This window comes from Trachypithecus francoisi, unplaced genomic scaffold, assembly GCF_009764315.1.
Source record: "Trachypithecus francoisi isolate TF-2019V2 unplaced genomic scaffold, Tfra_2.0 Lachesis_group1, whole genome shotgun sequence".
NCBI classification, from domain to species: Eukaryota; Metazoa; Chordata; class Mammalia; order Primates; family Cercopithecidae; genus Trachypithecus; species Trachypithecus francoisi.
In genome coordinates, this window is record NW_022681454.1 from 155,417,868 (window position 1) to 155,443,330 (window position 25,463).

The 25,463-nt window shown below is 35.5% G+C and overlaps 1 protein-coding gene across 2 annotated transcripts in view; it reads right to left on the reverse strand.

The window, feature by feature from the left end:
* The window catches only part of FSTL5 (follistatin like 5), an 812,556-nt gene that overhangs the window by 407,405 nt on the left and 379,688 nt on the right, over positions 1 to 25,463 (reverse strand). For both annotated transcript variants that reach the window (XM_033215581.1, XM_033215579.1), the window contains exon 5: positions 66 to 262. In XM_033215581.1, coding sequence (XP_033071472.1) covers positions 66 to 262 — 197 coding nt within the window. The remainder of the gene's footprint in view (positions 1 to 65; positions 263 to 25,463) is intronic.

A 25,463-nucleotide genomic window follows, 5' to 3' on the forward strand; every position in this document is an offset into this window, starting at 1 on the left:
GAAAAAGTAAATATACTGTGCATGCTATGTTTCAGTAAGTTTGTTAATATAGTCACTAATCATACCTGAGTTAGTTCATTAATATCTACAAGTCCATTACTGTCTGCATCAAAATATTTAAACATTTGATCCACCAATAGCTTCTTCCGAGATATGTCGTCGTCATTAGGATTTTCATTTTCTTGCATAATATATTTTTGGTTTTGTAAATCTAACAGCATATTTTTCATCTTGCTGTATTCAGTAGTCTTGCACTTATCTCCTGTAACAAAAGAACTAGTTATTTTCAAAGCAATATTATTGAAAAGAAATAGTTTATTTAATTAATGTTTAGAGGCTATTTTATGAATAACATACTATGTACATAATTTTTACTTTTCTAGTGTTGCACGATTTATGACTTGTACAAGAAAAATGAAATGGGCTATTTCCATGATGGGATAGAAAACTTTTATCTCTATTACATCTGATAACAACATATTTCTGTGTGGTTTCTTTATGAGAAAGATATAGATGCTATGACAGACATAAAAAAATGATAGTTCCAGCTGGAAGCTTATTTCAAAGCTCAAATGTATTGTTTTAGTTTTTATTCTTACTCTAGATCTCTTTGTAAGTCTCTAGATAAACCTCTATAAAACTCTCTAGATAGTTTTTTAAGTGCAGAAAATGAGATATAAGGAGGTGAAATCAATTGCTGAAGGCAAAGGATCAGATTGTGCTGGATTTTGTACTTAAACATATATAGAGAGAAATAAGTATATAGAAATACATATAGAAATATATGTGTTTAAACATTTATTATATATACTAAATATATATATAAATATATGTGTATATATGGTTCCAAGAGATGATACCACATTTTAAATCTGAAATATGTTTTAGAGATTTGGATTTGCATTGATGACATTCACACATATATATTTACATTTATATTATTTAAAAAAAAATTTAGTTGTTACACATACACAATGGCTGCACATATTTATGGGTTACATGTGGTATTTTGACACAGGCATACAACGTGCAATGATTAAAATCAGGGTAATTGGGATATCTATCACCTCAAACATTTATGATTTTTTTAGGTTAGGGACTTTCCAAATCCAGCTTTTAATTATTTTGAAATATACAATAAATTATTGTTAACTACAATTGCCCTGTTTTGTTACTGAATATTAGATCATATTAGAAGGCCAGTTCCTTCTAACTGTATTTTGTACCCAACTAACCAACCCATCTTTATTCTCCCGCCATCCCCCCCACCACTCTTTCCCAACCTCTGGTAACCATCACTTTAAAGCCATGAGTTCAAATATTTTTTTCAGCTCCCATATATGAGTGAGAACATGTGATATTTGTCTTTCTATGCCTGGTTTATTTCACTTAACATAATATCCACCAGTTCCAGCATGTTGTTGCAAATGTCAGGATTTCATTCATTTTTATAACTGACTAATATTTCATTGTGTATATGAGCCACATTTTCCTTATCCATTTATCTGCTGATGAACACTTAGGTTGATTCCATACCTTGACTATTGTGACTAGTGCTGTGATAAACATAAGAGTGAAAACATCTCTTTGATATTCTAATTTCCTATCTTTTGCCTATATATCCAGCAGTAGGATTGCCTGTACACTGCTGGTGGGAATGTAAATTAGTACAAACACTATGAAGAACAGTATGAAGCATCTCAATAAACTAAAAATAAATGCATTTTCTTTTTTTTTTTTTTTTTTTTTTTGAGACGGAGTCTTGCTCTGCCACCCAGGCTGGAGTGCAGTGGCCGGATCTCAGCTCACTGCAAGCTCCGCCTCCCGGGTTTACGCCATTCTCCTGCCTCAGCCTCCCCAGTAGCTGGGACTACAGGCGCCCGCCTCGTCGCCCGGCTAGTTTTTTGTATTTTTAAGTAGAGACAGGGTTTCACCGTATTAGCCAGGATGGTCTCGATCTCCTGACCTCGTGATCCGCCCGTCTCGGCCTCCCAAAGTGCTGGGATTACAGGCTTGAGCCACCGCGCCCGGCCTAAATGCATTTTCTTAATTCTGACTTCTTAATAACACTAAGATCATATTAGCATTCTTCTAATAGTGTTTTCTTACTGTTCTGATATTCATTCATCTCTTTGTTTAGGGTCCCTGGTATATAATGTGATATATATTTGCACTTTTTATTTTACAGTATTGTTTGCCTTTCCACAGCTAAATCATAAGCTTACTGAAGCAAGACTGCATTACAGATATTTAGTATCTGCCATGTAATAACCAGGACAATACTGGGAACATCACAGTTAGTGAAAATAATTTCTTGGATTACTGTCTCTCAAAAGTAAATAATGGCCAGGCGCAGTGGCTCATGTCTGTAATCCCAACAGTTTGGGAGGCTGAGGCGGGGGAAATCACCTGAGGTCAGAAGTTAAAGACCAGCCTGGCCAACATGGTGAAATCCCATCTCTAGTAAAACTAAAAAAAATTGACCAGGCATGGTGGCACGTGCCTCTAATCCCAGCTACTCAGGAGGCTGAGGTAGGAGAATCACTGGAACCCCGGAGGTGGAGATTGCAGTCAGCCAAGATTGCACCACTGAACTGCAGCCTGGATGACAGAATGAGACTCTGCATCCAAAAAATAAAAATAAAAATAAAGAAAAAAGAAAAATTCTATAATATTTTCACATAATTATTTTATGTGAAGGAAAATAATTTTACTTACAATGGCCTCATGATGAGATCTTTATAAATGCCATATTGAAATGGCATGCATATTGCTGATAGCAAATGTGATATGAAATATATTATACAAAAATTTAGTGCATAAATAATTTAAAAATTAAATAATAGGTTTTATCTTAGTTGAGATTTTTTATAATATATTTTTAGGAAAAAAATCCTAACTTTATAATTATGATCAATTTTGACAATTAGGCTTAAGAGCATCTACAATGTTAAAAGAAAATGTCTAAAGATATCTAAATATGTGTCAGAGAAGCATGGGGCTGCAAAACAATATTTGAATCTCATTCTCTTTTGAGACAAAATGGAAAACAATCTCTTCCAAAGAGATGATAGACTATCTTTATTTTTCAAAGGCAATGAAATTACTATTGTTGTTCAGCACTTTGGTTTTTAGCAATCCTGTCAACAAGTTCTTTTTCACAACAAAATGTAAACTTTGTGCTGCAGATTAAGTCAATTTTGTATCATTCTGTTCTCACTAAAGAATAAGAAGAAGAATATGTTTTCATAATAGCAAGAAACTCATTGACAAAAGAGAGAAGTAATCAAATCCATAGCCATTGCTAGCAATTTTGGTATCAGGGAAAGCAGCACAAAGGGAGCCTTCAAACAGTGAACGTGTATTTATCTGTGTGTGCAGGTGTGCATCAGGAAGGAGAGAAATATGTGATGAAAAAAATACTGAAAAGGATTATACACCAATCCAATAGCCTTTCCTTGGATTTCTGTATATGACCTGTAGTGCCTTCATTTCTATCAACTGCCAGTGGATGCCATATGGAACTGGGGGCTGACCTTAGACCAATGGCAATGGGGAGATCTGAATGTTGGCGAGAGATGGATGGGAAATAGGAGTTAAACACTGAAAATCTTTAACTAATATTTAAAACTGGAGAAAGGGATAGAGTTTGGGTTGCCCCACTCTAATTTTGATCTAATCTAATCAGTGTGATCAGATTTGTGTGAGCATTTGGGGAATGCTTTCATTCCCCCAAATAGTTGTAAATCTCTTCTTCAGTCCAGAAATTGAGGTAGTTGCTGGAAATCCAAATAAAATAACCATAAAAAACATTGCAGTTAAGGCATTCATATTTTATAAATATGTACAATATGCATGCAATTATTTAAATTTGTATAAAAATTTATTCGTTTAAAATTTTTTGTCATAGAATTTTTAGTTATAAATAGGTATATCTGTTATTAATAACAGATTACATGTAAGGAAGGCTTCCTGTGTGTCAGAAACTTTACATATATTAAGTCATTTTATACTTATTGAATCTTCCCAACAACCCAAAAAGAAAATCATTATGATTACTACCATTTTACAGATGAGGAACTAAGGCACAGAGATGTGAAATAACTTGTTCAAGGTTATAGAGCTAGAAGGGCAGATTTATTTTTACATACGTGCCATATCTCCCTTTTATCCATTTTACTTCTCTCATTTTCAGAACTGAGTTTTTCTTTTTGACTATTTTATTTAATAGTTAAAATTAAATATTGCATGAATTCTGTAATTTGTCCAATGATTATTTGTAAAGTGAGAGATAGATATAATAATAAAGCCTAGGCAATATCACTGTTTATATTACAGAAGGAGAAAGAACACACACACACATACACACACAAACGTAGTATCTAAGAGGTAACAGGTGAACTATCAGAACGTATTGAATAGAAAGCCAAAGGGAGAGAACTTTTCAAGAAACAGAGTGTGATGAAATGTAAAACACTTGAGAGTAAAAGCAAGATAAACAAAACGTGTCCATTGGAGTCCTTAAACTGGAGGTAATTAGTAACTTTAAAGAAAAAATTTAAACTTTAAAGAAAAATGCTAGTGACTAAATGGTGCAAATTTTACATTACAATGGGTTGTATAGGGTAATACTTAATTATCAAATAATTTCTAATTTCCAAATTAGAAATATTAAATATGCATTACCCTTTTAATAATTATTGATAGAAAAGGAAAACAACTAGCATGGTTAACACAGAAGAGTAGACATTTAGAAATTGTGCTCCCTCCCCAAGTCCAAAAATAGCAGCAAGTAGGAAGGGAATAAGTTTTTGTTTGTTTACGTGGTTACTTTGATAGAATCATTTTCTCAAGTTAATTGACAGGCAGCATGAGATTAGCATAGCTAAAGAAAAGAAACGATTTCACTTCATGCTCTGGGAGAACAGCATGAAATCTCCTCTGCTGTTCCTGTTCTAGACATGAAGAATATACTAAGGAACATGACAAAAATCCTTATTTATTGGTATCTGTACATTATCTTCCTTCCCATGGATGCAGCATCACTAGGACTGTGCTGACTTTTGACTCAGAGTCATTCTAAGGGCAAGGAAAATCCATCTGGCCTTGTAGGGCCTGCAAGGATGCGGAATCACTGACGCCCAAATGCCTGCACCTGTATAGCTGGCAATGCCTCTCCAAGTCACACAGAACTGAGGACAATGACATCTTACACATCTGAGAGTACAACCGTCAGTTTTGAGTACATGATAGTGCTAAAAATTATAGATTATATCAATTATGCTTAGTATAATATGTTTTTGTAAAGGCTGCAATTTGTTCTTATCTCTTTGAAATTACACTTTTATCCTTTCCTCCTATCCTCCAGTAAAAAGTACCAATTCATTCCAACACAAAAGATTCAATCAAAAGCATAAAAGGAAACCATGTTTTATCTTTTTGACATTTATTCTTAGAATTTGATTAGTTTGATTCCAATATAAGCCGAAATCTTAGAAACTCAAAGAATAAAAATGTATTGTTTTTATTTAGAATAAATTCCATTTGTATATTATAATGTATGTAGAAACTGTTTTTCCTCAAACTATTCAATAATTGCTAATAAACACAAATATTTTAGACAAATATTTTGTATTTAAAGTATAAAAAAGATGTCAAAACTTCAGTTGTATTTAATATGCATATGTAATACGCATATATGAATCAAATTCAATGTGGAAAGCTATCATGTTTATATTAATTATAAGTAGTGAAACTATGTATACGAAGGAATCCAAATTATCTTGGTTAAAGGTAGCCTGAACATAATTTAAAAAAAAAAACTTTAAACCTAAACTGTAATATCTACCTAATTTTCAAAAAGATAAAAAGTGTCAATTGTATTGTGTTATTTGAACTTTACTTAAGTGTACTACAGTTATATATAATAATGTAAGCTTACTATCTTTCAGGTACTAGTCTAGTTCTAGATATTCACTGGTACAAATACACTTACACACACCACATTAGAACATAGTGCGTTTAAAGAGCCATGGTTATTGTAAATACAGGGGCATTTTTTAAAAGAGTTTGGTTTTTAGTGTTTTAGGCTTACAGAAAATTGAGCAGAAATTACAGAGTTCTCATATACCCTTTCCCCCCAACACATGCAGATCTTCCCAGCTATCAACATCTCACATCATAGTTACAATTGATGAAGAAATATTGAATACCATTATCACCCCAGATCCATAGTTCAACTTATGATGCTTTAAGTACATTAAAGTTCTTGGTGTTGTACATTCTACGGATTCTGACAATTGTATAATGGCATTTATCTACCATTATACTATAATTTACAGAACAGTTTTACTGCCCTAAAAATCCTCCGTGCTCCATCTATTCATCACTCCTTCTCCTGTAACCTTTGGCAACCACTGATTTTTTTTAATGTTTTCCACAGTTTTACCTTTTCTAGAATGTCATATAGTTGGAATCATACAGTATGGAGATTTTTTCAAACTGGCTTCTTTCACTTAGTAATATGAATGTTTGTTTCCAGCATGTCTTTTCATGGCTTGATAGCTCACTTCTTTTTAGAACTGAATAATATTCCATTGTATGAATGTACCACAGTTTATCCATTCACCTGTTGAAGGGCAACTTGGCTGCTTCTAAGTTTTGGCAATTGTGGATAAAACTGCTATAAACATCTGTGTGAAGGTTTCTGTGTATGGATTTAAGTTTTCAACTCATTTGAATAAACATCAAAAAGCATGATTGCTGCATGATATGGTAAGAATATATTTAGTTTTGTAGAAAGCTGTCAAAGTCTCCTCCAAAGTGGCTGTACCATTTTGTATTCCAGCAAGCAATGGGTGAAACTTCCTATTGCTCCATATCTTTGCCAGGATTTGATGTCGTCAGTGTTTTGGGTTTTCGTCAGTCTAATAAGTGTGTAGTGGTAGTTCCTTTTGTTTTAGAGGGGATTATTTTAGTTTGTAAGTGATTATATTTTACAAGACCTTAGTTCCTTTATCGTGCCCTCGCTTTCTACACACAGAAAATTTGATTTGGCTTAATTTATTATGGCCCTAAGCATTGTTGAATAGTTAAATAAAAAGTGAGTGAAAACATGATTAATTTGATTGACATGCTTACTGATTAATTTTGGGAATTAATCTTACTGGAAATAAAAGGGAAGTATTGTGAGTTAAAAATTAATTCCCCAAACACTTTGCTACTTAGGATATAACTTGTCACTTATATGCCACATTGTAATTGGCAGCTGTCTCCCAATCTATCTAAGTAGTAGTAAAAAAATGGTTTGATATTCTAGTTCAGCAAATGTGATTATGTATTAGAATTTCGGCCGGGCGCGGTGGCTCAAGCCTGTAATCCCAGCACTTTGGGAGGCCGAGACGGGCGGATCACGAGGTCAGGAGATCGAGACCATCCTGGCTAACATGGTGAAACCCCGTCTCTACTAAAAAATACAAAAAACTAGCCGGGCGACATGGCGGGCGCCTGTAGTCCCAGCTGCTTGGGAGGCTGAGGCAGGAGAATGGCGTAAACCCAGGAGGCGGAGCTTGCAGTGAGCTGAGACCCGGCCACTGCACTCCAGCCTGGGCGGCAGAGCGAGACTCCGTCTCCAAAAAAAAAAAAAAAAAAAAAAAAAAAAAAAAAAAAAAAAAAAAAAAAGAATTTCAATAAAGATGTTCTAGTATCCAGGTGACTTTGCTCTTTTAACCCTGAGAGAATGTTAATTAAAATGTTTCTGAGGTTGTAATTATTTTAATCAAATACAACACACTTGGATCATACGTGCAGCTTAGCTATTACTTCCTTTCTTCATCCCCTCCCACCACTGCCACAAACACAAAAGCAAATCACAAAGATGCAGCGAACATTAGCAGAAAACACAACAAAATAAAACAAAGCATGATACAATGGTGAAATTGATGATCTAGAATGTGTAGCAACCTAAATAAAAACCATAAATTTATTTCCCCCCCCAAAATACAATTTAACATATTAGCTACCATAACTGGTCAAATGCATTATTTTAATGTTTAGTGAATTTAATAGTCTTTTAAATCATTATCCTTAGAGTAAAACTCAGGAAAATATAATACACTTCATATGAAAAGACATGCCTTTTATAGAATATATGAGAGCTAATGCTCTTAAGCAGTTTGTAAATTAAGTGATTTCCCTAATTATTTTTTTTTCCAGGTAACCTACCTATAAATAATTTGCACATGACATGCAAGGCCTTCCATCTTCTCACAATACTACAATTGCTGGTAAAATTTAAATGCATTATTCCTTCCTTCCTTCTTCCCTCCCTTCCTTCTTTCTTCCCTCCCTCCCTCCCTCCCTCCCTCCCTTCCTTCCTTCCTTCCTTCCTTCCCTCCTTCCTTCCTCTTTCTTCCTCTTTCTTTCTCTCTCTCTTTCTCTCTCTTTCTCTCTTTCTTCCTTTCGACAGATTTTCACTCTTGTCACCCAGGCTGGAGGGCAGTGGCATAGTGGCATGATCTTGGCTGACTGCAACCTCTGCCTCCTGGGTTCAAGGGACTCTCACGCCTCAGCCCCCGGAGTAGTTGGGATTATAAGTGTGTGCCACCATGCCTGGCTAATTATTATTAATTATTTGAGATGCTGTCTCACTCTGTCACCCAGGCTAGAGTGCAGTGGTGTGATCTTGGCTCACTGCAGCCTCCATCTCCCAGATTCCAGCTATTCTCCTGCCTCAGCCTCCTGGGTAGCTGGGATTACAGGCACATGCCACCATGCCAGGCTAATTTTTGCCTTTTTAGTATAGACGGGATTTTGCATGTTGGCCAGGCTGGTCTCGAACTCCTGACCTCAAGTGATCCACCCCATTCAGCCTCCCAAAGTTCTGAGATTACAGATGTGAGCCACCATGCCTTGCCAATTATGTCTTATATATTATGCTTCATAGGACTTAACAGTTTTGATTGTAGCAGCCTGTGCTTTATAGACATTGTTAATGTTGATTTGTAATTCGTGAATTTATATTACTTTTGGGAGTAAAAATAAATGAAATACATTTTTTTAAAATAAATTTGACCTTTAAAAAAAAAGATTACAAAAAAGTAAATCTATGATAGCATCAAATATAGTCAAAAGATGCATGTGATTCTATTAAGAACAAATCTCTTAGTGCTCTTTAACACCAAATAATCTATTTTCTCCACTAATTTTTCACATCATTCAAATATGTGACTGCCAATGAGAAAGTTATTATTTCTATTCATGTTATAGAAGATATGCTATCCACCGGCAGGGCGCGGTGGTTCAAGGCTGTAATCCCAGAACTTTGGGAGGCCTAGGCATGCCGATCATGAGGTCAGGAGATGGAGACCATCCTGGCTAACACGGTGAAACCTTGTCTCTACTAAAACTACAAAAAAATTAGCCAGGCGTGGTGGTGGCGGGCGCCTGTAGTCCCATCTACTTGGGAGGCTGAGGCAGGAGAATGGAGTGAGTCTGGGAGGCGGAGCTTGCAGTGAGCCGAGATCGCGCCACTGCACTCCAGCCTGGGCGACAGAGCGAGACTCCCTCTCAAAAAAAAAAAAAAAAAAAAAAAAACAGAAAAAGAAAAAGATATGCTGTCCACATCTATGAAATCATAGGCATAAAACAGATTTTTAACACAATACTTACACAGTAATCATATTGCCGCCACTGTTGTAGGTGTTTTACAGATTTTAACTCATTTAATCTTCATAATGACACTAAGAAGTAAATGTCATTTGCCATGGCATATCTTTGAAAACACAATAGACCCAAAATAGACTCAACATTTGACTTTACATGAAGATCTGAGGAACTTTTCACTGTAGAATCATAAGTACATATCTCAAAAATAAATTCAAAAGTTTCTCAGGAGGTACGGAAACTACAAGGTGCATCCATTTGTCTTGCGTGAAAGTAGAGCTTTACTGTTGTTTTTTCTGCAAATTTATGTGAAATTCTGTCCAGGATTCAGTTTCAGGAGGAGAGCCTGCCTACATGTAATCTGATATACATATTCAATAATAAATCCCATCTTCTCTATCAATCTGCACTGGAACAGAAAGAACCTTTGGTTGATAAGGTTTTTTAATTTCTCCAAAAATTATTAGAGCAAGTAAATAATAATGAAAGGGATGACTCAACAAGACTGTCTAAATCTCATGGTTTTGTATTCATCTAACAATATAATTTATAGGTCCAAAAGTTGTAAATCAAATGATGACACAATTACAAGGCAAGTTTGATAAACGACAGCCATAGAGAAAAACTGCAGTGCAGCTATATGAGAAATGTATACCAAGCAGCCATAAGGCATAATGCCTCGGTTTATACTAAACCCAGAAATGTACTTTTATAGTCTTCCTTAAGCATGAGGTTGGCCGGGCGCGGTGGCTCAAGCCTGTAATCCCAGCACTTTGGGAGGCCGAGACGGGCGATCACGAGGTCAGGAGATCGAGACCATCCTGGCTAACACGGTGAAACCCCATCTCTACTAAAAATACAAAAAAACTAGCCGGCGAAGTGGCGGGCGCCTGTAGTCCCAGCTACTCGGGAGGCTGAGGCAGGAGAATGGCGTGAACTCGGGAGGCGGAGCTTGCAGTGAGCTGAGATCCGGCCACTGCACTCCAGTCCGGGCGACAGAGCGAGACTCCGCCTCAAAAAAAAAAAAAAAAAAAAAAGCATGAGGTTTAATGCTGACCTTATATATAATTAAAGGTTGAGGTTCAAGTTAGTTTTTTTCTGAAGTGTTTTCCAAAGCTCTGGGACTTTTGGCCAGTTTGGTGTTAAAATACCTGCTTATCAACATAATTATATTTTGTTTTTCTTGTCAATGAATATATCTGTCAAGAGTTTACATATGCCTTGCCTCGATATTTCAGTGATGCTTTGTCTCATTTATCACAAGAAAAATGCAAAAGTGGAATTACAGGATTTCCTCTACAGTTTATACATCTATATTCCTTATACATTCATTCTCTTTGACCAAACAAACAAGAGATAATACATCTATGAATGTGTATTGACCTCTGGGCTTGTCTTTATTCTATCAGATTTAACAACAAAACAATTATTTCCAAAATGCATTATTTTATTCTATATAATTATAAATATTAAAATACTAGCATATCATATTAAACATAATATCAACATTCATAGCATTGTCATTATTTTATGTTAGATGCTTTTATGTAGGCTCAATAGTTGCAGTGGGTTAACATATATATAACAATTCATAGCATGTTACAGTGGGAAGAAATATCTTGTATGTAAGTGGGCAAAGTTGCCTTATCAGACCTTATACCAACTCAATAATAACATATAAATGAGTAATCTGAATAGATGTAACCTGCATACAGCCATGTCCCTTAGGTTGTCACAACTGTTTGTTAACTGTAATTACTTATCTTAAGCACAGTCAACCTTTGAGAGACATTGTCCTGTAAGAGTCCTATGAGAGTTTTCATTTCAATCAGTCATAGCCTGGATGCTAGCCTTAATTCTTCCTAATTGTCCCCAAACCAACCAAATAAATACAAGTAATTCTATGAATCTGTGTCCCTCCAGAAAAGAGGATTACTCAGTGTTCTCAAGTAAGACATGGTTCTGGTATATAGTTAAATTGTCAAGAGCAGATTTCTTCAGCTAGACATGTATCTACCATTCTCTACTATAGGATGATTCTTTGCAATATTTCCAAATAAAATAATCTCTATTTTCCTATGAAATTTCAAACACCACCCATACAAATACTATGTATTAAGAACCTCTAATATGTATAACCTAACTGCCAATGTCTATCACTTTTTTTCTAGAAGATTATAAATGCCAACATTAATTTATCAGTATTACACATCAGTATTACACATTGCATACTTCATATTTTTTATTCACCCACTTGCAAGATAAACAAATCAATGTTTAATTGCGCACTTTCTTATGAATATGCATCATGTTTTAACAATAGCTTATTATGACCTTGACCAAAGATATTAAGGAAGTAGAAAAGGTAGAGGTGAATAATAGGAGATAGAGTAAATTGATACTTGACATTTTCTACTTTAAGTGACTGTGATGCCATCAATAGAAATTCAATTTCTAATATTGATATTCAATATATATTCAGTAGATAAATATAATGAAAATGGCACATTAATTTATAAATGAGATGTTTAAGATAACTGTGGAATATCCTGGTAGAGGCCTTGATAAGAGAACAGAAAATATAATTTGGTAGCTTTGAAGCTCTAGTTTAGAAGAAAGGAAGTGCTTGATGAATTGAATTTGTGAGTAACTGGTGAGTGCTTGACAGTTGAAGCCATGATTGTAAATGAGATTTATAAAAGAGAACATTTGTAAAGTGTGAAGTGAAGGTCATTACGGTTGAATTATGACCATGCATATTTTATAAGGAGTAATATTCCACAGACTACTTAAAAAGAGGTTGCTAAAACATTGATTAGTTTGACGGAAGAAGAAATGAAGATGGTTTAGTCGTTCAAGTTTAGATGCTAAAGTCTATTTCTTGATAAGGAAAAATATCATATAACTATTGCAAATTAGATGGAAAAATATGATGAAAAGAGATGTTGCTCTTCTTTGAAATAAAACATGTTTTCTGTAAAATCTAGCTGACATTTTGATTTTTACCATATGCAAGGATGTGTGTTTGAGTGCCTGTGTGTGCATACATACATAGAACAAAATCTGTGGTTATGCTGATAATAGTAGTGACAGTTCATGTAGAGAGAGATATATTCCTTTGATATGGGATTGATACGTTCAGAAATAGTTTATAAGCTACATTAACAAAGATAGGTTCAAGATAACTTGCACTATGAATAGTTGGTTTTTCATTAATTTGCCTTTTCTCAAGTCACTTTTGTTGCAACTGAAAAGCATACAACTTATGAATATATTTAAGAAAAACATTCATTTAAAATGTGTGAAATTTCTAATGTCAGTAGGGAGATGCAAAATTTCTAATTTTCACCCTGTGCATCAACAGTAGAGGATAATTACTTAAGTATTTGCCCTTTTCATGTATGTTGTCAGATGAAAATGAATTGCAGAGCCTCTTTTTAAAGTTTTATTGGTTTTTAATTGACACATAATAGTTGTACATCTTTATGGGTATGTTTCAGTACATATATACATTTTGTAATGATCAAATCCGGGTAATTAGTATATCCATCGCTTTAAAAACATATCATTTCTTTATGATGTGAACATTCAAAATCCTCTCTTCTTGCTATTTTGAAGTATACCATACATTATTGCTGACTATGGTCACCTTATTGTGCAATAGAACACCAGAACTTACTCCTTCTATCTGTAACTTATACCCATTAACCAATCTTCCCATCTCTCTCCCTTCCAAGCCTGATGCTCCCCAGCCTCTGATAGCTATTCCACTATTGTACTCTCTACTTCTATGAGCTCAGCTTTTAAAGGATAATGTAAGAGCGAACACGCAGTATTTTGTCTTCTGTGACAAAGCCTTTGTTAGTAATTCAGTTTCACAGGTGAGTTGAGGAATTATTTCATAAAAACACTTTGAAACAACACCTGTGCAGAGCATCACAGCTCACGCCTATGAACCCAACACTTTGGGAGGTAGAGGCAGGAGGATCTCTTGAGACCAAGAGTTCAAGACCAACCTGGACAATAATGTGAGACCCCACCCCTGTCACTCCAAAAATAAAATTTAAAAAAATTAACTGAATGTGGTGATGTGTACCTGTAGTCTAAGTTACTCAAGAGGCTGAGGTGGGAAGATCGCTTGAGCCCAGAAGTTTGAGGTTACAGTGAACCACGATTGTGCTACTGCACTCCAGCCTGAGTGACAGTTCAAGACTCTGTCTCTAAAAGAAACAAAAATAAAAACAAAAATAAAACAATGCCTGGATTTCAAAAGTTTCTGAGGAAACAGAAAAAGTAAGATTTTCCCTTCATATATACACCAGAATTATTATTTAATTTCATTTATTGATTTAGTTACCTGTTTATGAACAGTGGAAACAAAAATATCTTTGAAGATGACATAGATTAATATTCATATACCTATTTTTATGTATTTGTATCTATACACTAATACAAAAATATATAGTTTAGTAATCTTTTATTTTCTTAAATTACATTTTTTTCTTCTTAGGCTCTATAATTAAAATAACATATGGTAGCTTATGATTGTCATTTTGTGTTAATTGAATGTTGTTTAGATCATATACTGATTCTTAGTATTTGGTAAATAAGTTTGGAGCAAGCAAAGAGATGACTAAGTGTTGCCAATAAAAAAAAAATCATTATTTATAGCATGGCTTTCTGGGTTTTCCCATTCTAGCCTTTTGTTGCCTTTGAGGTATTTTATTACCCTATAAATTTCAAATAACAGATAGAAATAAAAAAATTATTGTCTATAGATGAGCAAACGAATTCTGATGGGAAGAAATTCGATTGACTTTTCTCTCCCTCACTCCATGAAAAAGCCAGGTTCATATCTGTTTGGAAATTCATTACCACAATTATTTTTTCCATATACATTTGTGGCTGTTTGTCTTCTTTGAGCTGATTATAACATCTGCCTAGTTGCTTTATAAATAATGAGCAAATTTAATATTTAACGTGTGCTCATTTGTATCCACATGATAGTCATGATTTTCCTTAAAAATTATTCCTTACCACTCTAAATACATCATTCCCTTGTTTAAGAAAAGAACAAAGGCCTAATAGTCAAACTGCTATTACATGATATATAAGTAAATGTACAGAAGTGAATTCACAGAGATCAATTTAAATATACTTTCAATAAGTTCAGCCAAGTACGTAAAATGAAAAGGTAATCCAGATAGAAAGCATATAAAGCACATTTTTGTTTTAATTTTTTCTTTCTTTATTGCTACACAAAATAAGCTTCAAAAAAGTGCAGCTCAGTAACTGAATTAATTTCCACCTTTCTAAACATGTATATTTATACTACCGGTTTACATTAAACAGGATGTTATTATTTTTATTATTGCAACATCCTCTCACGGAGAAAATGCTGTCACTTTGTGTTATGATGGAGAAATAATAAGTAGGAATTTTTACAAGGCCATAGAGTAAACAAAAATATCAGGATCTGGCTTCTGTTATTTCCTGAAGACACAATGTTTTGATTGTTTAGATTCAAAATATCTTTTTCAAATTGCCATACACTTCTAACACGGTAGGTAAGACTTTACAGCATCTTCCTGTGAATTAAGAAAGGTATCCACCTGAGTCCACACAACATTGGGTCCAAAGCTATGGGAGCAAGTACTACTGCCTTTGAGGAAAGAAGAAAGCATTGCTACCCTCCAGTGAATACAAACCTACCCTAAGGTGTCTAGCTTGACAAGTGCAGGGCAGCCTGGATTGCAGCGCCACTTATGTGCTGCCTTGACCAGGTGCCTTTGCACAGTGTACAGTGTTACAGTAATCCTCCTTCATCATTTTCATACTAGGAAGAAAGCTTTTTATTACGAATTCTAATGAGGGCTTTTTCATGAGGATGCATCTAATATTTTATATTACCATATATATTATTGTACCATAGTGTTGCATAGCTAATGAAAAAAGATCAGCTAATAACATTTAAAATAGTAATGAAAATATTGTGAACATCCTGCTTTAAAACAATTATTAAAGAAAAAAAAAATTGCTAGACAAGTAAACCAGAGACACAGTTTAAATGGAAATGGTGTCAGATTTAGTCAATATCATGCTCACTTATGAAAGTGCTTTTTGTATATTTCACTTTTTTCTTATTCATAGCATGCATTTTGTACTAACATTCTAAAGAGAGGAGCACTTGATCCCACGGACTAATTCCTGCTATTATCTGATCATGGCACCCTAAAAAACTGACAGTATTTGGGCTCATATTCAGTATGTGACTTACGACCATGTCCCTAGCACGAGTCCATCTTTTTGAAAGTTTGCCAGATCTAGAGACAAAACAGCAAGATACATGAGGCATGATCTGCATTTGTATCATATTTTAATGACCCTACAAATCATCCTTAAATGATCTTTCCCAGACTTGGTCCCAGAGAAGCAAAGAAAAATTTAGCACTAAATTTGTGAAAAGATGGCAAGCATTTGAGAAGTCCAAAGAATTAGGGAGATAGGAAAATTGTACCACAGAAGAAAAAAAAAAAAGGGAAGTGAAAAAATGAAGGAAGGGTGATGGAGAGAAAAGAAAGTGAGCAAAAGATCATCTACACACTAAGGAATAAACTTGTTTCACAAATAATGTGTTTTTCTCCCTTTGTTTATAAGAAATATTGGTAAAGAACAATTTGAGACAATTAGTAATTTCAAATATCTTAAATTACAGATTAAAACAAAATTAATCTGTAGCTGGCTTTGGCAAACACTTTTTGTAAAGGATCACAGGGTACATATTTTAGGCTTCCTGGCCCACATCGTCTTTGTCATCACTACTCAGATGTGCTGTTGTAGGGCAAAAACAGCCATCAGTCATACATAAACCAATGGGCATGGCTGTGTTCCAATAATAGGTTATTTACAATAGCAGGCTGTGGGGCATAGTCTTCCGACCTCAGATTTATATAATAATGGTAGGACATAGGTGGGTATCAGTATAAAATTCATTAACATTATTCCTGGGTTATTCTTTGGTGGGAGCAGTCTGATCTGATTTGCTGACATGTTAAGTACAGTTTCTGAGAATGAGTGAAAATCGTGTAGCTATAGATACATTCAATGCTGAATTCCAAGACAGCATTGCTTTCATTATTGTCTTGACTGAAAAGATCCTTTTGACGGCAGCGACAGCCCGTCTGGAGCAGCAGCTGCAAAGACATTTGCTGCAGTGGAGAAGGTGAGGCAGGGGCTGCGCACTCTGCAGAGCCAGTGGTAACTGGGAACAGGCAAGAACCAGGGCCCCTTCCAAGATGGCCAGTTGGATGCCCCACCCTGCCAGGTGCAGCTACAGTCACCCAGCTAGAGCTGTGGACCCAGGCATCCCTGCACCCTTGGTGACCCAAGAAGTTCCTCCATCCCCCACAGGCTTGGAAATGCCAGCTCCTGCTGCCTGGGCTCTCCCAACTCTGAGTGTCCGCTATGGTTTTGGAGCAATGTTGAGGCCGAGCCCAGGCACTGTCATTATCCAGTTGGGTGTGTGCATGTCCAAGGCAGTGCTGACATATCAGCCCCCTGCTGCCTCAGCCCCCTGCTGCCTCAGCCCCCTCTGGACTTTGGACGACAACAACAAGCAAGGGAAGAGGCTGGGAGGGGTGGGGGGTTGAGGACAACTTGGCGTGGGACTGTAGGCGCCCCTCAGCATGAATAGCCTGGGCACATGGACACCATGGATGGCAGGCTGATGACGGCAAAAGGCAGGCTCCTGGGTGGAAAGAGGCAGGTCTCTGGTGAAACTCCACCTTCAACCCAGGAATGGCCTGAAGCCTGGGGACTGGGATGCCACTCTCACGGATCAGAATGAGAACTTATGGTGCTTTTTCCTGGTCTGCCTATGGCTGCCAATGGACCAATTAGCACACACTTTCTCTCCTCTGAAGCCCACAGAAACCCCAGACTCAGGCAAATGCAAGAAGATGAAGGGAGGCCTGCCTGCATATAGAAGCTACCCACTGTGGGTCTCCTCTCCCCTAAGGGCTGCAGGCTCAATGGGATGACCTGCTTGTGAATAGCAGCTACCCACTCCTGCTCTCTTCCCCTGAGAATTCTGCTGCTGCTCAATGAAATTACTCTCTGCCTTGCCTGCCCTCCAGTTGTCCAAGTGCCTTGTTCTTCCTGAATGTGGGACAAGAATTTGGAACCCACCAAATGGAGGGACTAAAAGAGCTGTAACACAAACAAGGCTGAAACATCCCCTCTCCCACTTGCCACGTTGCTGGTGACAAGAAGGAGAGAAGACCTGTGGCCCTTCATGGAGCGCAGATGTAGGAGCTCCCCAAGCTAGGGCTGTGACAACCTCTTTGGGTTTCTGTGGTTCCTGGTGTCTCCAAGCTTCTGGGTGCTATGGCATTTCCCTCATCCAGATGCAGTTGCCCTCAGCAGAAGCTGTGCACAGTACTTCTCGTCCAGTCTCAGCCTTGCACGGAGCCGGCAACTGGACCAGCCCCTAGAGCTGCTTGCCCTGCTGAAGCAGCCAATGTGCATGACTGTGCCCAGGGGCCAGACCTTGCGCTCGTTCACCCACACACCCCTCACCACTCCACGCCTGGCTCACGCTTGGCAGGTATGGGATGTAAGCTGGTAGTGTGCTGGGCCTAGTGAGTGGAATAAGCCTAGCAGGTCCGAGCAAACCATGACCACAGAGGTTTCCAGCTGGTGAAGTAACACTCTAATTATCCTGTAACACTTTAAAGTTTTTCATATAAATACATTTCAAATATACTATGAGAAATTAATATTTTATGTAAATTCAGGATATATTAGTGTCAGAACAAATGAGGGCTGATGTACCACTGATATCCTGGGAAAGTCACTGATTTTTCTCTAATGTGATGAAAGAATGGATTGGAATTGTTTTCTTTTATTGAAATAACATTTTGTCAAATAAGGTTGCTTTTGGGGAAACCATGTTTTTTTGTTTTTTTGTTTTTTTGTTTTCTGAAGCGGAGTCTCACTCTGTTGCCCAGGCTAGAGTGCCTAGAGTGCAGTGGTACCATCTCAGCTCACTGCAACATCCACCTCCTGGGGTTCAAGCGATTCCCCTGCCTCGGTCTCCCGAGTAGCTGGGACTACAGGTGCGTGCCATTGTGTCTAGCTAATTTTTGTATTTTTAGTAGAGATAGGGTTTCACCATGTTGACCAAGCTGGTCTCGAACTTCTGACCACAGGTGACCCTCCCGACTCGGCTTCCCAAAGTGCTGGGATTACAGGTGTGACCCACTGTGGCTGGCCAAGAAACCATTTATAATATGGATATAATACGGATATTACATTACTTGGTAAATATAAGAAAGGCCTATCAGTTACCTACTGAGAGTGGTCAGGAAAGACAAACAGGTAAATTCAGACCACAAAGAGTATTTTGGGCACAGTTGGAAGTTGCTTTAAAGGCATACTGATGAGAAAATAAGTCTCTCAGAAGCAGTGGTTCTTAGCCTGTGTTTCACATTATAGTCACCTGAGGAGCTTTAAAACTAGTGATGCTTGGCTGCATTCCCAGCAATGCTGATTTAACTGATCTGTGGTGGGGCCTGGGCATCAGTATTTTTTCAAAGCATTCTAGATGGTTTATTTGTATAGCCAAGATGGAGACCCACTGTTTCAGAGTTTAAATATGTTGATTCAGGTCATTTCCCTATAAGAGGAAAAGCTGAGACTTGACATTAGTTCGGTTGTTAAATCTAGACCACGATTTCCTGGTTGCTTCCACATTCACATTGGCCTAGTAGATTATGTAGCAAAACATGCCTTAAGCATTTAGGGCTTATTATTTGTGTATATTAAAGTAGCTGTAAATCTGAGTTAAATTAGAGGAGCTGAAGAAAAATATGGTTTTATCAATGAATTGCCTCACAGGTCTCATTCACTTTTAATGCCCTGTACACATATAGGGACAAACTAGTCAGTGTCCCCCTCCATCTGGGCTCAGAGGACAACACTTTGTTTTTCCCCTTAAAATTATTTTCCTAAATCACATTTCATCTCTCTCTGTCTTTACCTTTTAATTTTTAGAACGTGTGCTCCCCTTCTTTTAAACCATGACATGTTAATGGTAAGAACTATTTATGATTCATTTATATATTATCTGCAGTTTCTTGAATTGGATTTTGTACTCAATGAAGTTTTAATACATAGTCACAAATTAAATACCAAGACAAAAAACCATTACACCTTTCTCTAATCTCTCATCATATATCATCTATTTATATTATTATACTCACATAAACATGTTAACTAGCTTATTGAAGAAACTATACCCATATCTGTATCTACCTATCAATCATTTACGTATATAACCATGAATATATATTTTATTTACACATATATACACAATATATTTGTATTTTTAGTGCTTATCTGAGTGCCAGGCACCTATTTTCTTATTAAATATTTATTGAATACCTTAATATGTAGTTTTAAAAGAGAAGAATACAAATGACTAAAAGAGTACAGAAAAATGAGCATTTCATTTATTGCTAAGGTGTCAGATTTAGAAAATAAAAATGGAAGACATTTTAAAATTTCAGATAAACAATGAGTAATTTTTTAGTATAAAGTTTTCACAAAATTACATTGTATTCTATCTGACAATCCTTGTTTCATCTGCCCTAAATTGTCTAAATTTATTTAAAATGGCACTAAATCATCTGTATTCGAAAGGGCTAAGTAATTTGAAGACCAGAAAGAATACCAAGAAAACAGACAGACACCAACAGGCTGAGCACTTCATGAGAGGAAGGCCTGGAAGAACCCTACTCTTTTCTTGAGCTGGATGAAATAAAGAGATTTTATTTCCTGTCAGTGGACCAGTTTCTTCCTTCCATTTAAAAAAAGATTGCATATATTTACTGTGTACAATATGATGTTTTGATATACACAGAGTGAAATCGGTACTATAGCCAAGTAAATAATCAATCCATCATCCCACACAGATATGAGATTATTTTTGTGTATGATGTAGGATAAGGGCCTAATTTTATTCTTTTGCATGAGGAAATTCAGTTTACCCAGCACTATTTGTTGAAGAGACTATTCTTTCTCCATTGTGTCATGTTGATGCTCTTGCCAAAAATTATTTGACCATATATGTTTGAATTTATTTCTAAGTTCTCTATTCTGTTCAATTGGTCTATGTATCTGTTTCTATGCCAGTACCATATTGTTTTGATTATTAAAGCTTTATACTATAGTTTGAAATTAGTAAGTGTAATGCTTCCAGCTTTGTTTTTCTTTCTCATCATTGATTTGGCTTTTGGGGGTATTTTTTGGTTCCATAAAAATTTTAGAAATCTTTGTGTTGTAAACCCTCTTTGTGAACCTACATATGCACAGCAAAAAAACAATATCAGATTTGCTTTCATTCAGAAATCAATTTTGTCTCACAGGTCATTTTCTTGAGGAAATAGTTGAAAATGTGTAGTCCTCTACCTTACTTTAACACCAAACTCAACAATGTTTTGTTTAAATTACTCATTCAAGTTTGGATTTAATTGTAAGTAGAATATGTTATAGAACTAAATGATAAAACATATATTTTCTAAATCCCCTTTAAACTTAGTCAAAAGTTTCCCTCACCTGAACTCCTTGATCAGCACAAATTCTTGTTCTTAAACAGAAAGATGAATAATTTTATTGAAGAATGGAAGGAATCCCAAGACTCCTTAGGAAGTCTTCTCAGTGGTTGACTATACTTTGAGGTCTAAATGTGAAAGAAGGCATGTATAATATGAAGGATATTGTGTAAGGTGAGAAAACATGATGAATATATTGCTATCATGTAAATTGTGTTATCTTAATCCTAAACAAATTTTTTAACATCTGAGCTTCTCTGTCTTGTAATTGATAGTTAGTCCATTTATATTCATTTTGATTATTGATATCTTTGGAATTATTTTTACTTGTGTACTTTTGTTTGCTGTTGTCTTTCTAATGTTCCTTTCCAGAAAGAGATTTTTTGTTTTTCATATATTTTAAAAATTCCTCATTTTTCTCTTAACCAGTTTGAAATTTATGTGCTCTTTTTTGCTTACTTTAATGCATACCTTGAATATTTTATTATACATATTTATTATAGAAATACATGTTATTCTTTTATTTCTTTAATACTCTCATTTTATGAAGTCGTAAGGTGAGGAAGTAAATTCTTAATTTCAGTTTGTGGTCTTCTATCTTGCTTTCTTAATATCTATTGTATTTCTTCTCCATCCATACTGCTACTAAATAAGTTAACTCAGGACTCTTTTATACCTCATCTGATTCAAATATTAATTTTTGAATTGTGAAACTCTTAACTCCTTTCTTTCCGTCTCTCCAACTTCAACCTAATTTCTATATTATTGCTAATTCATCTTTGGAATAATATTTCTTTTCTGTTTTAAACCTTTGAATGGGTCACCATGCCTTTCTGTTTTAATTCTGAACATAAACACAGGATGTACAACTACCTATCTCTTTATTTCTAATGTATTTATTTCAAATGCTTTGAGATTTCTGAGGGTTGACTTTGTTTACTGGCTATTTTAGCAAAGATGTTCTCCTATCTATGGTACAAAAAGAATATTGAAGATTCGTATTAAGTATGTTTCTCTCAATTGGGTTAAATGGCCATACACAAAATACAATTACAATATATTAGGAACTGTAACATTCTGAAAACTGCTTATTGATATTCAGTACAGCATTTAATCTTCCTAGTTTGTTTATATTAGTTTTGCTTTAATCACTTAAAACATTACTTTTTACTACACTTGTAGTCTTAGCCATTCTTGCAGAAAAATGATAAGCATTCTCCAAAATTAGAAATTGAAATATATATGCAGTCAAACAATTGACTTATTCTGATGATCATATTTCAATTATAATGTACACGAACCACTATTAAAAATGGATTTAAAAACAAAGGTGGATTCTGTAGGCTACTTCACAAGTCCTCTGTTTATTAAATGATTCAAATATATTTCTAGTAAGAATGAGACATCATTTTTCTCATAAATAGCAGTCTATTTGATGTTTCATTAATATGATGTTTTTGAAGATTTTCTATTAGAAATATTTCAATTATAAAGCAGCCAGGAATATTATAACTGAACTAAAATATATGAAGTCAATGCAAAATATTTTTAGCCAAAATTTGAATTTCATTTTGACCTGTGAATGTTTTGTCCATCACATCTTATCAGTTAATAAACCCACCAAGCAAAATATTTACATAGTGCAAAGCGTAATGCTCATCATCAAACTAAAAGTTAGACCTCATTTATCCCTTGCTGTGTCTGAGTTATTTCTCTGAGTGTCTTCAATATATTAACCTATATAATACTAAAATGATGGAATGGAATAGTTCTATTCTTATTTCTATATTTCAGATGAAAAAAATCATGGCATATAAGTTAAGTAATTTAATCATAGGTTGATAGATTTAAGAAATGATAAGAGTTAGAATTTGGAAGTAGGTAGTTTGGCTAACTTTCCAGCTTGCCAAGGGAGAGTGAACAATATTAATCATTGTAACTTACAATTTCTATTACAGCCTCCTGTTCCACAAAAACATACTTTCTAGTCTATGAAATACAGAAACATAACTAAAAAATGTAGAAAAAACAAACACTTGACTTAATATGGAAAGTTTATCAACCCCTATCTTTATAGACTTTTTGTTAGTTTAGAATTTTTTTGCAGGGTTAAAAAATAAAGAAATGCCTATTATAGGCCGGGCGCGGTGGCTCAAGCCTGTAATCCCAGCACTTTGGGAGGCCGAGACGGGCGGATCACGAGGTCAGGAGATCGAGACCATCCTGGCTAATACGGTGAAACCCCGTCTCTACTAAAAAAATACAAAAAACTAGCCGGGCGCGTTGGCGGGCGCCTGTAGTCCCAGCTACTTGGGCGGCTGAGGCAGGAGAATGGCGGGAACCCGGGAGGCAGAGCTTGCAGTGAGCTGAGATCCGGCCACTGCACTCCAGCCTGGGCGACAGAGCGAGACTCCGTCTCAAAAAAAAAAAAAAAAAAAGAAATGCCCATTATAATACTTTTAAAAAATATATTTAGTATTCATGGGAAAACATAAATTGAGAGTATCTTCAAAATCTACAATGTCGGTGTACATCTACATTTCTCACATTATAGTTAAAATGCAAATTCTCAGCCCCAATCAAGACTTAATCAATCACAGACTCCTAGTATTTGCTCCAACAAACTGATTTAACAAGCTCTTCAGGTGAACACTCAAATTTGACAACAACTGATTTTTACTTCCAACAGTATAATGTGGTGATAGGACCCATTTGGAAATCTGAAAAACAAAATTAACTGTCTTAAAGATGAGCCAAGCCTAATTTTTAGCATTTCACACCAAACACAAAGTGTTTTGCTTTAATAATCTGATTTAATAAAGGAAAAGAAAAACCTGAAACATTAGAATTTCTAAACTGGGTGAAATGGAAAGAAAAGTAAAGGTGAGGGGGAATTTGAGGCCCAAGGGAAATTATGAGGGACTAAGAAGTCGTTATAGTAAAGCCCTACTGAAAGATCAAAAGGTAAACCCTAGATTAGGTTTGATGTTAAGACTACATATTATTAAATGATTGCTCACAGTTACCAAAGGGCAAGGTTCCCAGATTTAGAAACTAACTGTAATACATACTAGTGGTGAAAGTGTGGAGGAGTCGTTTGATCTTTTCATGACTTGGTGTTTTAATACAGTGATATCAAAACCTGGTTCATGCATTTTTGAAATGATGAAATTATATGTGAAAAGCTTGCGGCAGTTTATGGCACATAGCTAGTTTGTCCCCTCCCTGCCCTCAAGCATTAGATCCTCCTTTTAATGTAAACATAACACATCACCATAGTGATGAGTGAGTTATGAGAGATCCAATAAAATATTAATATTTTACTTACAACTGTTTTGAGTTTAATATTAAGTGATATCAATTCAGTCTGAAGATATCCCTTTACGATGTTCTGATGTTTGCAAAGGAAAAACACATGAACAAAAATAAAAGATTTTTGCCTGAACTGTTTTGATGCCAGAAGCAAAGAGACTTTTGACTCAAATTACTTTACTTTTTATCTCTATTTTTCACTTGACATCTATATTTTAAAGTATTATATGACTTGCCTGACTCCAAAAAGAAATGGGAAAGCAAGATCTAATGTATACAAGAAAATAACAACAGCCAATTAAAATGAATGTTCAAGCAGAGCATTAATATATGTATTTCTCACTACCATTTATAAGACAATGGCTACGTTTTCTTTTACGAAGGGGTAAGAACTATGACAATAGGTTGTTGAGTAAGTAACCAAAGATATAGTTCGTGAATGCTGGAGTTTGGTTATGAGATCAGGCAGTTAAACTAGAGCCTGTTTATTTAACCATGGGTCTGCGATTCAAGCCACTTGAAATAAGGATGTTTACAAAGAAATATTGATTCATAGCCATAATAGCAATTCAAATATTGATATAATATGCAGGGCATCTGTTCAAATTTAGATTACCACATCATACAGATGTAGTACAGAATGCCATGGATGCTAAGATCACATTTAGCTAACTGATTATTCAAATAGTGTTGTCCTCTCTTAAGGCACTCATTACACATTTTCTCTTTAACACTGTGGTAAGATTCCTTTCCCATCTTCATCCTGTTTGGTTCTATGTTTAATTTTCATATGTAGTCTCTGAGGATCTGAAAACAGGTGATCTCTTATTTTTCCGTAAGTGATTAGAAAGAACCTAAGTTACAAATCTTGCCTCT